A 17,588-nucleotide genomic window follows, 5' to 3' on the forward strand; every position below is an offset into this window, starting at 1 on the left:
TTCAAGTGGGGCCCAGAGCCTCCCTAAGGGCAAGACGTGTGTGTGTGTGTGTGTGTGTGTGTGTATTGTGGTGAAAACTACTGTGTGTGTTTTTTTAATGACACTGGGGTTTTATGCACAGAAAATCCTGTGATTCTGCGTCATCCCATTGGCTCATGTCACTGCAGTGCGCCTCCCCTCAGGCCGCCGCACAGCAGAGCTCAATAGGGGGAGGGGGGCTTCTCCTCCTCTCGGTTCTCTCCCGCATAGTACCGGACCGGATCAATGCACCGAGCCGGTCTGCAGCTTTTGACGGCCGGATGTATGTTTAGTGTGCGGCAGTGAAGAAGAAGAGGGGGAGGAGGAGGAGGAGACAGGGGACATTTCTGTGCTCCTGTTTGGTCCTCGAGGGGAGGAGCCAGTTGTTGATTCTACGCTGCGAAGAGAAGGCGCCGCACTGAGAGGTAAGATATCCTCTTTACGTAATAGACAACATTGTGTGTGTTTTATCTGCAGACTTTGAAAAGGCGCATTTAGACGTCTTAATATTCTCTGGTGCTCGTCTTCCTGCGGGATATCTGGATGTGGACGTGAATGCGATTACGTATTGCCACTCCCTGCAAGAGCATACTGATGCCCTGTGTAGACTCCCATTAAATGATTAAAAAGCATGAACATGTGTATTTTTAAAAATACACGTTGAGGTTATGCAAGGCTGCTTTTGATCAGTGTGCAGTTATGATAGGATCTCTTTAGTTTACAATTGCATCCCCCAATCAATGGCCTGTTATTTATTGTTGTTTTGATTGGTCAAATAGCACTTATCTAATTTAATCTGTGGAGTTAAAGCAAATATCAGTGAGTTCCATTAAACTACAAACACACACATCGGTGTTATGCAATCCCATGTCAATTGCGTCTATTTTAGTGTCATGTAAAAATGACTATCCTATATATTGTGCCTATTTAACAATATTAAAGTAGCTTGCAGGCTGCCAGAGGTCACTTTACGTGTTGCGCGCCACATGGTGCAGAGACTGAACATTTTGGTGAGGGATGCCGCGAAGTGCAGGAGCGTGAGTGTGTGTGTGTGTGTGTGTGTGTGTGTGTGTGTGTGTGTGGGCAGACTGAGGTCACTCTGGTCCCTCTTAAACCCGCATTGCTGATGTGGGTTTGTGTCTAGTGAAGATAATGAGATATTTGATAAGGAGTATCATCGCGTATCTCTTCATCAGTCCCCTTATCAGTGATTGCATAGCAAGCGTTTGTTAACAAGTGTCCTCGAAAAACGCCTAAAATCAGTGAATATGAAGGACACACTACTGAAAGAAAACTGGCCCTTTTTCCGTGCCTGTTTGGCTTTTCAAAGGGGCGTATGCTTCAGGGCAGATGTTGGTTGTGTAATAATCCTATTTGACCATTTTATCATGTCATTAATGGGAAGAGTACCACAATAGACTGACCTATAGATGTTCATTTGTGAAATCAGTCGGACTAAATCGACCCAAATAAAACTTTCACATGCACTGCTGTGCATTTTGTCCAGATTTATTGCAGAAAATGCTTTGTTTGAGAAGCTACTTCAACTATTTAGTATTGTACATCCATAAAGTTGGGGACTCCCAAGAGATGGAGTAAGCTGAGATCTGAGAGTCTTCCATTTCCCATAATGCATCAAATAGTATAATTTAATCTGAATCTGCCCATGTCTTTGGAAACACTTTGTGCGATTCTCAGGGCCACTTTAGAGACCATTTCCTGTAAAAACTGTCCAAACTGAGATGACCCTGGTGACATCATCAGGGGGAAGCCGTTTTTTATGTGTAAGATTAGTAGAATCCCCTACTTAAACGCTTTTACCATATTACATTTTCTGTAGAAATGTGTTTGAATTGGTGTGAATCAGCATGTTGAATCATGTCAACAAGACTGCAGCCTCTGCAACGACACTGTACATTATGCAATGATGCCGGGTGGTGCTATCGGCCGAGGGATCTGTTTTCTGTGCGGAATAAATAAAAAATGAGAGTTTGCTGCTGTGAATTAAGAGTGAGACCTGTAGCCAAAAGCTTCAGTCAATGGGAGCTAGCGTAGCTGTTGGTACACAGGATAGCTGGTCATCTGTAAAGTGCTTCTGCAGGTCACAGGGTCAAGGAGCCGCCATGCGGACGCCCTCTTGTGATAGACGGCAGAGATCCACATCGTGGAAACACATCTCTCCTCACCGTCCTCACGCTGTGAAGAGACTGTGATGTGTGCTTCCGAAATTCTATAACATTATATGTAAATGCGACGGATTGTATGACTAAGTTTGTTTTATACTTGTCGGAACACACAGATGGTCTGTATTTACAACTGGAGCCGAGTGTCGCTTTAAATCTTAACCTTTAAATTCTAGAATCTGGGGGCCATTTATGGACCAGATACGGGTCCGATTTGCCAAAACCAAAAGTTAGCCAACACAATAGAGAAATACAATGTTTGTATAACGCCATTTACACATTTTTGTTTTATCTTTAATTTAAATTGGCTATAAATAGGCTAAATAGGCTATGTGTGAAATGTCTGTACAAAGTCCTTTTTTCTGTGTGTGGCAATATTATCATTTAGGTCAGGGGTCGGCAACCTTTACCACTCAAAGAGCCATTTGGACCCGTTTCACAGAGTAAAGAAAACACTGGGAGCCACAAAACCCTTTTGACATTTAAAATGAAATAACACTGCATATAACGTTTTTTTTGCCTTTATGCTATGTATAAACAAACTATAATGTGTTGCATTTATGAAATCAATGAACGACTGCAGAGAAAACAAAATTACATTTCTGCATGCAACAAAACATTTTGAGCTCCGAAAAAAAGACGTTGACGTTGGGTTGAAGGTTACTTTCAAGTAAAATACTCAATGTCTATTTGAGTCCTTCTTGTATTTATGAAAAAAAAACGCTGAACTTAAATTATCCACCGTCAGCAAACCAAAAATGCCGTCCTCTCTCTGTGTGCCGTCATCCTTTTACTGGCGCGTGCAGTCAGCTATCAACCTGAAAAATAAAAGGACTATTTCACTGAACAATGAAAAAATATGAATATGTGCAAAATAATAGGCAATTAAAATATTTATCATACTTGGTTAATGTGATTTCTGCTCCTGAACCTCAGCGCACAGCGTCTGCACATCAGGGCTGTATGCCGTCACCTTCATCTTCACACAGGATCGTAAGCTGTCATCTGTGAGGCGTGCGCGATGTTTGCTTTTAATAAAGTTCATGTACCATTGAACGTTCTGTTTTCTTCAGACACTTTTCTCTTCTTAGAATTCTCCATAGTTGTCCTACCTGGGATTCGAAAAGTTCAAGAAATCGCGCGCTGGCGGGTGTCGCGCGCTGGCGGTTAAAAAATGTTATGTCGCTGTTACTATAGTAACAGCGTAACAGCGATTTAACACGTTTTATTTAGATGTTACAAGATCACCATAATCTTCAAATTTAGAATTACATTTTAAAAACGAACAAACTAAAATAAAATACATTTTAATTAAATACTCATTAATTATTTTGAAAAGCCACAGGGAGCCGCATCAGAGGGATGAGAGAGCCGCATGCGGCTCCGGAGCCGCGGGTTGCCGACCCCTGATTTAGGTTAACAGGTATTTTAGTTCTTGTTGATAATGTTCTGTCCATTGGGATTTCATAGGAACAGCATGTATGAAGTCACTGTCTCGCTCATTGAGGTTTATGCAAAACGAACATTTCTGACGGGAAACTTTCCCTCAAGGTGACGACTTGTCTGAGGTAGGCTGCGAATGGTGTTGCGTAATTATTTGACTATCTGTCTTTTTGGTGTGGAGTGATAAGCCATGAATTCAGAAAACATTACTGTGTGTATTCCTGTATCTATGAGTAAGCCTGTGTGTGTTTGAGCGTGTGATGCTGCACACTGTGCATTGCGTGCTCCTTTGAATGTGTTATGTGATGTCTTCATATGTGGGTATTATGTCTATAAATTGATAAGCAGCACAGTGATGTGTTCATCTCATGTGGGGTCGATACTTTGGAACCTGTGCTTGCAGTCAGAAAGTTAGTCCGTCCAGGAAATTCAGGTGGTTACACAACTCACTTGCTGGGAATCCCATGCAGAAAAGCTACGTGGGGGGAAAATGAATTATGAAATATGACAAAAATATATCTGAATTTATAGGAACTAGAGAGATGACAGTTCATTATACAAAATGTTTTGAGATTGAGTTGGAAAAATTCAAATAAGGTTCAGAGTGAGTGGACCTCTTGAAGCGAAACATGGTTTCCTGTGTTAAACGATCATCAGTTTTGATAATTCAATCAATTCAATCAGTTCAGGATCAGGACAGTATCCCAGGAACTCGTTTTGTAAACCATATTTGTTTAGGTCTAAACAAAGTGTTCTCTTCCATTTCCTTCAACCATGGATGACAATGCCTTCTCTCTGTGATGTGGAAGTGACCATGTGAGACCAGAGAGAGACGATATAAATCAAAGCCAAAGGAAGAATCCTTTTCGGCCTGAATCATGACTTGTATGTCTTTCAATGCTGCTGCATGCGTGCAAGCATTTAATAAATGTCCTCTTCTGTGATTTCACACCGGCGTCGAGTAACAATTAGTCAGCGCAGGAAAACGGTTTGTAAGAGTTGTATGGAAGCTGTGACTGTGACTTCCTTATTGTTTCCCCCGTGTTGTTTGCCCGCGTGAAACAGAAAACCTTGAATGTTTTGGCAAACACCTCTCGACGGGCCACTTCATATTCCCGTAGCTGTCTGGAAGAGGACCGGGACTGAATTAGCCATCTCTGTGTCACCCCACTGCAGATGTAGTGTGTTATCTGGCAGTCTGACCCCTTCTGTTAATTCATTCAGAAAATGGGTTTGTACATTTGAAAGGTATTTCCCACATCCTTTCAAAGAGGATTTCAAAGTTTTGCTTGTTGAGGTACAGTGTTTCCAGTAGAGCTAGGAGGGTGGAGAAATAGCTTGCATTTAAAAATATCAACAATAATCAGCAGTTTATGTTGCCAACTTTTCAAAGGGCAAGAAGGTCTATTCTTACCTCACTGTATTTAATCATGTGCTGCTGCAAAAAAGAGCCTCGTGGGAATTTGAACATATCCACAAGACTAGAATATAAATACTCTTGCGACCCTCTTTCTCTGTGTGAGAAGGCAGGTTAGGTACTGCAGTGTTACATAAAGCCAGATCTTTTGTTTATCCCTGTTAGAAGAATGATGAGGCATTTAGCTCGTGTTTCCGTGCATACCCTGCCTCTTGCCATGCCAGTTCATTTGATGTAAAAAAAAAAAAACTTTTCAAAATAAAAGATTTTTCTTTTGATAATGTGCAACAGATCTTTAATATTTTATTTTGTGTTCCACGGTCCAATTTGAATTAGCGGTAATACGGAGCCAGCTACTGGTCCGTGGTAGCGTGAATCACCTCATGCTCTCTATGCTCCCTGGGCCTGATTATGAAAGCTCGCCTGTGCCTGATGGCGACAGAATGAGTTGTCTGTGCTGTCTATCACTGCCTCTCCGCTGCGTCACCCTGCATCTCCCCCGATCCGCTCTGTCCAACCGGCCACAACTCCATCTGCTCTTTGTGTGTCACGGCTGTGACCTTATTGCGCCTTTCTCAGACGGTACGTTGGCCAGGTCGCAGTGACCCAAACCTGATCTGATCTGTTCAATTTATTTTCTTTTGAAATGGCGCTTAAGTGATTTAAAAAAGATATTCCGGATCCGGAGTTAAATGGCAGTGCTGCTGTTTGAAATTGCTCTTTTTGTGCCTTATTTGAAATTGACATTATTGACATTTCTAAAGAAAGTTCCCGTTAATGTATCTGCTCAGGTTTTGATTTTATTGAGAGAGGCTGGCCTCACTTTAGCTGAGGTCTCCTCACATTCACACGAAAAGATAAAATGTTTGTCAATCATCCCGTGACCCACATCCTGACCCCAAGGTCAGTTACTGGTTCACATCAATACCACAAGATTTGATTAATATCCAATTCTAGATGTCTTATTAATGTAAAATCAAATGTAAAATGCACATCCCATCGTTTCTGAGCCGCTGTCATTTTTGTGATGTCTGCTTCCAGGGTAAAGGACTGCTGAAGAGGAGACCTAAAACGATGATGAACGTTCGGCCAGTTCAGGACTAGCTCAGACTGAGGGAACTGCAGCGGAGGTGAAGGAAGAAGAAGAAGAAGGAGAAGAGAAGGAAGGAAAGAAGCCCTAAAAAGAGACAAAGTAAATCACACGACCAGGCCTTGGAAGGGTTCCACATTAGTGATGTTCCCCTCGGGCAGGAATTACCTCCTCGCTGTCCTCTGCCTGTCCGTCTCTCTCGCTCTTCCTCCCTCGTGCAGCAGAGCAGACGTCCAGCTCCGAGACTCTGAGCCGTGAGAGCTCCCCTGCTGCACACCCACCCACACGCACACAAAAACTCCCACTCTCTCACACAAACACACACACACACACACACACACAGACCTTTGCATCCTGCTCATGGTCGTTGGCCTGTCCTCCTCAGCTGCTGCTACTGCTCTAGTCATAGACCATGAGGAGGCCCAAGCAGCAGACGGGGCCGCTGAGCTTCCTGAACTTCTTTACCAGGAAGCCCAAATCGGAGCCAAAGGCCGAGAGGCCATTGGAGGCGTGGCCCAGGGAGGAGGTGGCCATCACCCTGACCCCCAGCGAGCATCCAGAGCAGGTGAGACTGAGCAAGTGATCCATGTTTTTTGCTTTAGTTTGCGGGGTACTTGGTGACTTTTGGAAGACGTTTTTTAGCCTTCCGAAAAAAAGTTTGATCTTGGTTTTCATTACAATCCAGTCTGTACTGGTTTTATTTGCATTGCAGTCTTTGCAGCCACACAAACAGACGTCTGCATTTGGATAGAAATGCACTAATATGTGAGGTATCTATTTATTTGTTTCATTCCTCTTCCTCAAAGAGGATTCATGCATGACTGCACAGATTATTTATTTGAAACTTTTTTTGCCATTCGAAAAATAGGAAAACTTCTCACATACTGTGATGACCCAAATTCATTAGAGTGTTTATTAAATTCATTGGGAATGTTGGGGATGTTGCCTAGAAACCAAGTACACAAAGTATCCACTGTATCTTGCCTAATCGTATAATAAGCAGACGAGGCGTGATATGCGTTTCATAAACTTTATTGTCAACTAGCACAGTCCACTGTAATGCTACCCGTTGTCCTTCACCACTGTGGAATGCTGGGTGATGGAGTTCTTTACCTAGTGACAGTAGCATCTAGTAACATCACATCCACCAACATGTGCAGTAAAAATGATTCACTGGAAATGTTTCCATTTGTTCTCTGAAGCAGCAGAGTACCCTCGCAGGTCCCCCCGTGTATGAGGATCCTTTGTATATGTTGATTGGCTTTAGTACGACAGCTGCTCCGCAAATGGTTCACAGGACCCCAGCCTCACAGCAGAAGAGGCTGGAGGCGAAAGAGACGAAGGAGGAGGTCCGCCAGCTGCACCTGCATCGGCGGCGGCAGCGGCGGCGTCAGGCGAGGACAGTGCCGCCACAGCTGAGTGCGTGGGCGGCGTCCGGAGCGGTTCCACTGGCGTCCTGTCCGTCTCCTCCTCCAGCCAGGAGCAGCTGCTGGATGAGCACCTGGAGGAGTGCCCTCTGTGCCTGCTCAGTCAACCACGTTGCCACTTCCCACGACTCACCTCCTGCTCCCACCGAACGTGCTCTGACTGCCTGCGCCAGTACCTGCGCATCGAGATATCGGAGAGCCGCGTGTGCATCGCGTGCCCTCAGTGCCCCGAGACCCTGGCGCCGCTGGACGTCCGTGCCATCCTGGACGACCAGGCGCTGCTGGAGCGCTTTGAGGAGTACCAGCTGAGGCGTTACCTGGCTGCTGATCCAGACACGCGCTGGTGCCCTGCGCCCGACTGTAGGTGAGAATCCAGAAAAACACCGTTGGTTGCATATTTACAAGAGAGAATGTTCCCCTTTACTGTTGAATATAGTTACAAAAGAAAAGGGGGGGTTTCTATTTAAAGATAGTTACCTAGCAACATTGAGGGATGGGATTTTGTAAAAGCTCAATAATGAAAACACTGGCTTCTCTAAATTGTCTAAACTTGTAAAATCTTTTTAAAAAATGTTTAATTGACATATTCTGTCACCAAGCAGCAATTTGCTGTACTGTAATTAGTTTGAGACAAAAGAGAGAAGGCTATTTCAGTGTTTGAAAATTGCAGCTCTTGTCATCCCACCACCAGGCTTTATGATGTAAAACTTGAGACTTGTAGACGTTTTCACTGTTAGAAAGATTGATGGAGCTTTGAAAAGAACTGACAGCCACTGAAGCTTAGTTTGAGTCCCAAAGCTTTGAAAAGTTTGATGCAACCAAAAAAAAATCATATCAGATGCTGAAACAGAGCGGACTGGTGTGGAATGATGAAGCAAACGTCTCTCCATTTTGTTTCTACAACAACCAATGTAAGCTCCACAAAGTAACGACAAATTCATGTAAATAAGAGAACTTTTCTTTAATCAATCCATGACACATGAAAAAAGTTAGGTGCCTGGCGTATCTGGACCCATTCGATTTCTCCTGCTCCCTGACGAGAACTGGCTGATATGTGGTGATGTCATATCATATTTCATAGAGATACAGCGACATTTTATCGCAGAATCGATCAAAGACTCCAAAAATGTTTCAGACAGGAATACACTGAATCAATATATATATATATATATATATATATATATATATATATATATGGAGAAAAAATATATACGTACATACACTATACTTATATGTTTTCCCACAACAGACCACAATGCAATGCAACCATGTTCTGAGGGTAACTCCTCTTCTCTGGTGTTGTTAACTAAATGTGACATTGATCCATTGCTGGAGCTCCATAATGTTCATGGTAAAAGTAACAAGATAGGCCTGCTGATGGGAAATCATAATGTGTGTGTGTGTGTGTGTGTGTTTTCTGTGTGAATATGCTCAGTGAATACTGGAGGTTTAAAAGCATGTATGCTGCAGGGTTCAGGGCCGGTGGACCACGTGTCTCCCTGAAGGCCAGAACACACAGCCTGGTCACGATGAGTGAGGGGAGGGAAAATCAATACCCCTGGGCGATAAAATATAACGAAGAGAAACGGGATCAGATTTCTAGAGCCTTCAAATTAAGAGCTCCACATACGATTAAAAAAAAAACATGGTCGTGTAGTTTTACATTTGAAAGAACAAATACTTCCCACATAGAGGAGCCTTTGAAGATGTGAGCCATTTCGTAAACTGGTCACAGTTATGGTTTGTGTATTCCCATGCGCCAAACATACACGCATTCCTCAAGATCTTACTGACAGAAGCTTAGCTGGAGATTATTTTGGCGCTGAGGAAGTGTGGCAAAAAAGTGTTTTTGACAGAAATGGGAGTAGAACATAATGTTCTAGAAATGCCCTGAAATGAAGCGCGTGGGGTCGGTTTCACGGAGCGCAAAGTTTACTTTTATTTCTTTGCCGTGATTTTAGCTGCAGAGCTTTGCTTTTATATATTTACATCTTATTTGTCCCACCAACACGCATTGTGTGGATTCTTTAAGTGGAACAAATGAATGCATTTTGCATAATTGCATTTCCTTAGTAAAGTTTTAAAATACTTGGGAATTTTAAGACTTTATTCCCATCCGCCAACTTCCGGGAGTCCACAGAAAAGACATAATACTAACAAAACATAAAAATACAGTTAATACAGTACAGAATAGTTAATGGGGTGGAGCTCTAAATACTAATTTGAGAAAGTGTTTTCCAAAAGGTTTTAGGAAAATTTTTCCATCCATCTAAAATGGCAAGAAATTAAGAGCCATACAGTATTAGATTGATAAGAATTATCATAACTAATTATGATTGATGTTGACCGTTTTTGGTCAGAACCTCATATTAAAGCGTCTAACAAATCCACGGCAGTAATATGACGCATTATTTGATTAAGATGTTCGCAGATACCTCAAAATGTTTAAATACATGAACTGGTCCACACTTTTAAATCAGCCTCAAGGATTTTACCTGAAAATCTAAAAGTTCAATCCAGTCCGACTCTGAAGTGGGATGCAGGCTGTGCCGTAATTATCCTCTCATGTGTTTGTGGCCCTCGGCTTGTCTGATTCATCTACCTTTTGCATGCTAGAGACGCCAAACTGAATAGCCTTGGGGAGCTTTTCAACTCCTTCACCCACGGCTGCTTTTACTTCTATTTGATCGTTAATGGCATAATCTTTTCAATATTAAAATGTATGTTAATTCCCCTTCTTAGGGTGTGGGATTCAGTCCACAGGCATCAAGCTCCGTGTTATTGTCATAAATGACTTCCAGAGATCCAAGGATGAAATTATTGCTGGTTCAGGAGCTAAACAGTGAAAAAGCAGTCCCGCTGACACGTGTATCTCTCACCGCCGGCCTCAAGGCAAAAGGGTGGAAGGGTTAAAGCCTCCCGCGAGGCCCGACGCTGAGGTGTCCTTTGTATGAAAACAATCCCTCACAACAAAGCGTTCCCCTTTAGGGACGTATTATTGATGTCCCCTCTATCTGCTTTCTAGCTACAGTCTCTTCTTCTTCTCTTTTTCTCCTCAGCTACGCAGTGATCGCCTACGGCTGCGCGGAGTGTCCCAAGCTGAGCTGCGGCCGCGAAGGATGCGACACGGAGTTCTGCTACCACTGTCGGCAGCTCTGGCACCCCAACCAGACGTGCGACCAGGCCCGGCGGCAGCGAGCCCGCCACACCTCGGGCGGCACCGATGCCTCCACGCTGTACGTCTTCAATGAAGAACCTGGAGGAGGTGAGAAGAGGTGGTCTGCTGTGACCCCCTATTTTTTTTTTTCCCGCCTTACGCCGTCGGTTGTGGATGGAAAACACGACACCGTCGACACCCCTCACACATTTACTCTGTTGCTGAAGATGCAGAGGAGATCAAAGCGTGCCCTCGCTGCGGCGCCTACATCATGAAGACCAACGATGGCAGCTGTAACCGTATGAACTGCACTGTGTGTGCCTGTCAGTTCTGCTGGCTGTGTATGCAGGAGATCACCGACGTGCACTACCTCAGGTACCAGTGAGCACGTTAACACACCAAAGGCTCATTTACCTTGAGATCAGAGCATCACATGATTAGTCCATTCAGAACGAGCCAATACCAGATATATAATGATTGAGAAATGATGTGAGGTTTTAATGCGTCTAGATGAAGAAAAAAAAGTAATATGTTTTGATTTGGGGCTTAAAGATTTTACTTGAAGATACTGAGATTGGGAATTTTTTCACTTCTTTTCAAACAAACTATCATCCGATGGAATTAATCAACAAAATATTTCAAATTCAAGTAATCAGTAGTTGCATCTGCACAATGAACCAGTGTGTGGGGCCTAGTGTACACAGGACAAGGTGTGCACAGAAACAACAAAGAGGAGAGAGAATCCGCTGCGGCAAAAGTAACTTCAGCGTATTTAAGTTAAGGAAGAGCTTCACTAGAGTTTATACACCTGAGTTTATAAAACACTCCATCTGTATGATTACAAGCAATACCCAGTCTGAGATAATAAAAAAATAAAAAAAACTGCGCGACTCAGCAAGGCATGTCCATTATGTCATTGTCTGAGCTTCCATTGATTTTTCCAGTCCTGGAAGAGAGTTACTGCTGACTGGTCATCAATTAATCAGCTCTATCTGCCTCCATATTTCCATGCGGCAGAATATTGTAACTTAAGCTTTGAGGCCAGCTAGAAGCTACATTTGAAGAAGAGTGGATTTCTGATGCATTCATCATTTTCATGGTGTTACGTTTGCCTCATTGTGTCTCAACGCCTTTCTTCTTTTGTCTCTCCTCATCTGTTTCTGTCTGTCGCACTTTACATAGCGAACACCCCGAAGAAGGCCGAAGCTTTTATCATCTAACGCGAACAGACCTGTTAAGAGCAACACAGCGCCACTTTAAAACCTTTACCATAATTGCCCCCACTCAGTTTTTCCGAACCCAATGTGACATTTACTGTTGTAAAGCAAAAAGGAGGCTTTTAGAAATAATTTAATCCTACGGTGCTATTTCTGTTGCTCATATTGTCTCTGCTGCTCCGGCAACTTAATTACTACTTGATTAACCAAACCACGTTATTTAGTGTTGTACTGCTTTCACTGGCAGTTAGAGTTACAGACGCCGTTTGGGTAATGATGTAACGACAGCAATGATTAAGACATTTCACATTGTCAGTACTCCTTTATTGCCCCTGCTTCTTAACAAAATAATATTTCAAGAGCGTTATGTTGGTGTGTGAGTTGCGAGGTCTGCATTGAGGGTTATGTTCATTATAAGTGTCTATGTGAGTGTGTGAATGAATGATGGCGCTACATAAAAAGGTCAGGGACGTGTTTTGAATTTGGAGCATGAATATCTTATGAAAATATCCACAATAATCCGTCCCATAGTAATCACTCAGAACCAACAAGGTGGCGCTAGAAGAAGCTTCTATTGATCATCATGATTCCTCCCCAGGGTCTTTAATATTTACCATTTTGTTTTCTTAAATGAATGCATTATAAGAGTTTAAACTCCTCCCTGAGTTCCCGTGTTTGTCCTCCTGTGTGTCTCAGTCCCTCAGGATGTACATTTTGGGGTAAGAAGCCGTGGTCTCAGACCCGAAAGGTCCTCTGGCAGGTGGGCATGCTGCTCGGAGCCCCGGTGGTCATCTCCCTCATAGCGGGCATCGCCATCCCCGTCATCATCGTGGGCATACCAATCTACATGGGCCGCAAGGTACGACCCCGCCAGTAAATCCTGTGTCCCCTAAAAACAACTTTTGAATGGATGTGGGATGTGAAGCAACCAACGTCTCACGTCAGACACAACGTCGTATTTAAATGTCATGTAAATTTTGCGTCTAACCAACTGATTTATGGAGATCATGGAGTCCGCTGAATTGGAATTGGAGCTCTGCAATAGCGTGTGCAGGCCAATGTGGCTGGTTTCCTTTCCTCTCATGCATGCTGGGCTGCACGTATTAATGGACATGAATAAATGACGTGAATATGTGGTTGCAGAGAACGAGAGCAGCAAGAATCAAATTAGCCTTCCATCATCTAATTTGTGTTCTACTTATTGCCTTCTAGGTCCATGGTCGCTGTAAGAAAAACAATATCTCAGGAAGTAAGCACTACTTGACTGTGGCAAGTGGGGTTATGATGTCAGTGTTTGTGTCCCCGGTCATAGCGGCTATCACTGTGGGTAAGGAACAAAACAACAACATGGCCACCTTCCATACTGCACACAGCGAAGAGGGATTAAAGTGTAAAAGGGTAAAAAGGAGATCAAAATAACACCATAATAACAGAACAGTTTAGGTCAGACACTAAAGAGTATGATAAAGAATGATAAAGTTGTAGTTCAAACTAAAATATAAAAAATACCTTTACAGCCATATGAATACCCACATGCTAAGTTTTTGTATGCTTTTAGTAACACACTCATACAGTGCAAAGTAGCATTTTGTCCTGGTGGCAAAATGTCCTGGTGTAGGTATGCACACACACACACACACTTACACACTCTAAAGTATTTATCTGCACTGGTTAGGTTAGGTTCCTTTTGTTTGTACCTGTGGGTAGACTTGGTTTGCAGTAGAAGTCGAGTCATCCGACTCCACGCACAAGATCAACACAGACAGCAAGACAAACACGATAAAAGTGCCGCATATCAGTAAATACAAAAAATCTGTATTGATCTGTGTTTGCATCCGTGCCCTTACGCCTCAGTCTCATTTTGTTTTCTCTCTCACATCCCCACAATTGTTATTTTGTTTCTCATGTTGTACTCACAGCTCCCTGCCTTGTTGTTTCCGTCTTTTGGCTCAAACATAGAGACACAGCCCCTCTGTTTGTGGACGTTTTGGTTGGCAGGCTCATGCTTTGCACTGGTTTCCCCCTGTTGCTGAGTCACTGGCTGCCCGGTGTTCCCTCTGCGTTAATGGTGTCCCTTTGTTTGGTCGGCACGGCTTTGTGTTATCAAATTCCTATCTCAATCACCGGTTGCGTAATCACACGGCGGAGGGAGGCTGCTGCTCATCGATTTGTGCGGCTTGTTGAAAGTATGTGAAGGTTATGAAGGAGGGTCAGAACAAATCGAACTTGTGATATTCTTACAACCAAACAGATGTACTGTTTTTAAAACATATAAAACTGACTTAACATTAAAAACAAATAAAAATAATATTTAAAATTCCCAAATCACGAAAGAGGAAAGGACTAATATGAGATTGATAACAGCACAAAATGTACAAAAACATAAAGCTATGCAGCGGATTGAAATAAAAATATAAATTGCATGCCTCGCCTGAACCCAATTGAAAGATAATTAATTCATAAGACTGAGAGGAAATGGATTCCTGATAGAAGACATTACTTCCTGCTGCATAAGCAATGGCTCACATTGTTTGAAACAACACCGTAGCCTCTATATGGAGGTTTATGATGCCATGAAACGATTTATAGATCAGCGTGTTCCGCGCAGTGAAGAGAGAAGCAGGAGGGCATCCCTCTTGTGTGCATTTGGGGTATTGCAGAAATAGTATGTCGTTTAAATCGATTTAAAATGCTGGATTATTGAAGGTTCATTATAATGGAAATGCATTTATCAGTCACTATACTATTAAATTAGTTATGTTTTCTGTGGAAGCCAAGTCTGCTATTTACTCAACAGCAAAAGAGACTAAAACCAAAAAATAGGTTTACTACATTACACTTCGGGAATGTGAAGGTTTTCTTTGGCGTGGAGGGTCTACTAAAGAATCCTGTTGCATTATGGGATCTTTAAAATACTGTGTCTTAGGAGCCGCCTCCCTACCAGACTTAAAACCTTGCCATTGTTACATCTGCTGCATTGGTTTTGACCATTTTCCGTTGCAAGTCCCAACCCTCATATTCCACTCGTAACGCACAGTTACAATAACAGTACTCGAGTGCAATACTATGTTTGCATCATTCAAATGATAATAGGTGGTTATGAAGGGTTTTCTTCTGCTTTTCTATTTTCCTGCAGGTGTGGGTGTGCCACTAATGCTGACCTATGTGTATGGGGTCGTCCCCATGTCGCTCTGCAGGAACGGTTGGTGTCGACCGCAGAGTGAGCCGCCTGAAACACACAAAATCCAACTGGAGGACTTAGCCAGCTGTGAGTACATCTCCCAGATGGCTTCATATAATAAACAAAAGATGAAAGTTAATAAGCATATATCCCAAATTATAGATCTGTTACTTTTCTGTGTAGTTGAAGTTAAAGACCATTGACATCAGTAATCGGTGCATTGTCATTTTTTCTCTCCAAAGCGCAACCTGATCTGATGAAGTTTCAACTTCTCTTATAGATCTTCTATTCTCCCATGTAGTCAGTGACCACTGGGCGGGTCAGAACAAATCCACGGCAAGCGACACCAGTGTCCAGGAAGTCCGAGTCAGCGTACAGGAAGTGGGCGTCCTCCCCAGCACGAGCGACACGCCCCCTGAGCTGGATAGCTACGAGGAACTGGATGAAGCCAAGGAGCACCATGGATGCAGCCAATCAGAATGCCAGGTGGTTATTGTGCCTGACAGCGCGCTTGACGACACGCGAGCGATACCTTTGAGGTAAAGTTCTTCTCTGTTTCTGCTGCGCTTTGCGTTTAGAGCTATTCAGCGGACGTGAATCAAATCAAAGCATTCTTTACCGTATTTGGGTTCCGGCTTCTTGTTGATTTCTTTGTCTTTCAACTGTCACCACAGGGAAGGAACAAATATTGAGGTCCGTGTGGAAATTGAGACCCACCCCAGAGGCGCCCGGCAGTCCAGCCTAAGTAGCATCCTGTCTAGCCGAAGCTTGTCGGCGGAGTCCCTGGGACGCTCGCGGTCCCTGTCCCAAGACTACCTGTGTGCCTCAGAACTGGAGGGAAGACGAGCGGGAGGAGAAGGAGAGGAGCAGGAGGGCAGAGAGAAACCAGGAGGGGATGAAGGGACAGTCCTGCCAGTCTTTGAAATAGAAGGTGTATGAGGTCTTCCAATGCAGGTTTTGTACTTTATGGAAATAAAGAAATCTGTGAGCAGAAAATGTCGGTGGATTGAGCTTAAAATCGCTGGCGAAGGTCACCTCCTGCTTCCCGAGACGGGCCCTCCCACCAGTTGCCTTCTGGCTCCAGCCTCTGAGGAAGACGCGGCTATAGAGAGAGCAAATGAGAACGTGTGTTAGTGTGTGCAAGAGACAAATAGCACGAGGCTATGAGATGCGGATTAGAGGGGGACAGACTGGATAGCATCCATCATTCGATCGAAATTGGAGCATGTTTTTTTTCATTCCTATGCTGTCTTTTCTGAAAGAGACTTACACCCCATCTTTCATGAATCTATTTCATCAGACTCTCTCTTCTGCTAGCTGTACTTCTACACTTCTTCTAGTAATCTCACTTCCCCTCTCCATTTACAAATAAAAAGACACCCACAGGCATGATTTTCTTTCTTTTTCATTAACCTAATTCAAGTAGCTAAATATCACATGCTTCCCGAGCCAAGTTGCAGGACAGTAGGGAGGATTCATTTTCTTTAACTTAACTTAAAGAATTTAATTTAAATTGAAAGAATTACCTAGAGCATTTTAAGAAGCATTGGTCACACGTAAAACTGACAACTTTAAACAGACAATGCATGCTGCACTGTTACTCTTTTGTGAAACAGTTGAAGAGGGCAACTGATCTGAAAACTGCCAAAGTGTTGCTTTATTGAACGTAAAGTGCTCCGTGGCATTATAGCAGTAATGATATTGACTGAATGGCTTTTAAATACCATTCATTTTAACTATTGATCTCAAATCCACAGTCTTCCGTGGTAGAAGACGGAAGTGCAATGTCTCTTTTGCATCATTTTAGTGCAGCGTTTAGCCTGCGAGAGGCTATTTCCTCTTCAATATTCTTAAATTTAAAAGTAGCTGCATGATTCTATTAGTCGCAGTGTATCCGAGATCCCTCACACACATGTTCACCTGCAAAGCAGTCAATGTAATTGCTGTAGTGTGCGCTGCTGAGAGCATTAAATATAAACTAAAGACCCTCTCGGAGCAGAGCACAGAGCACCAAAATTCCAACAGCAGCATGCCACTTCAGGCTGAACTCTAATAACCCCCAGTCGATGATTCATGAGAAATACACCACTATACAGGCTGTGCTTGGCTTCCTGAGTGTAAAATACTTGTGAGGGATGAACTCGGACATGAAATGATAACCTGTGCTGGGTTGTGGAGAGAAACCAAATAAAGATTTCACCTTGAAAAACAGAAACACAATGCATATTCTGTGTCCGTCACAAATAGAAGTTCTTCAGTAGAAGTTCAAGTGAGGAGTTCCCTCAACGATTTATCTGCTGACCTCCGACTGGCTGTGTGGCCAGAGGCAGCGTGTTTACAGTTGGCCTTTCCGGCCGTCCAGTTAATTCCCACGGAAATGCCATAGATATGGAATGGCAGGGGGGAATTTCTTCCAATTTGGCACAAAAAGTACACATGGACTTTGAATTTGTTG

The 17,588-nt window shown here is 43.2% G+C and overlaps 1 protein-coding gene across 5 annotated transcripts; it reads left to right on the forward strand.

Moving 5' to 3' along the window:
- Positions 1-191: 191 nt before the first annotated feature.
- si:ch211-278j3.3 (E3 ubiquitin-protein ligase RNF19A) lies at positions 192-17,353 on the forward strand. Of its 5 annotated transcripts, XM_062559606.1 has the most exons (11): positions 193-443; positions 6,103-6,253; positions 6,537-6,716; positions 7,419-7,942; positions 10,638-10,843; positions 10,963-11,110; positions 12,649-12,811; positions 13,165-13,279; positions 15,089-15,220; positions 15,414-15,672; positions 15,808-17,353. In XM_062559606.1, the coding sequence occupies exons 3-11, from the start codon at positions 6,564-6,566 to the stop codon at positions 16,070-16,072; spliced, it is 1,965 nt and encodes a 654-aa protein (XP_062415590.1). In that variant the 5' UTR covers positions 193-443; positions 6,103-6,253; positions 6,537-6,563; the 3' UTR covers positions 16,073-17,353. The 5 variants fall into 5 exon arrangements, with proteins under 5 accessions (XP_037305063.2, XP_062415590.1, XP_037305061.2 ...); XM_037449166.2 differs by having other exon boundaries at positions 192-443; positions 6,103-6,716; positions 15,435-15,672; XM_037449164.2 differs by having other exon boundaries at positions 6,103-6,716.
- The last annotated feature ends 235 nt before the right edge of the window (positions 17,354-17,588 follow it).

This window comes from Pungitius pungitius, chromosome 20, assembly GCF_949316345.1.
Source record: "Pungitius pungitius chromosome 20, fPunPun2.1, whole genome shotgun sequence".
NCBI lineage: Eukaryota > Metazoa > Chordata > Actinopteri > Perciformes > Gasterosteidae > Pungitius > Pungitius pungitius.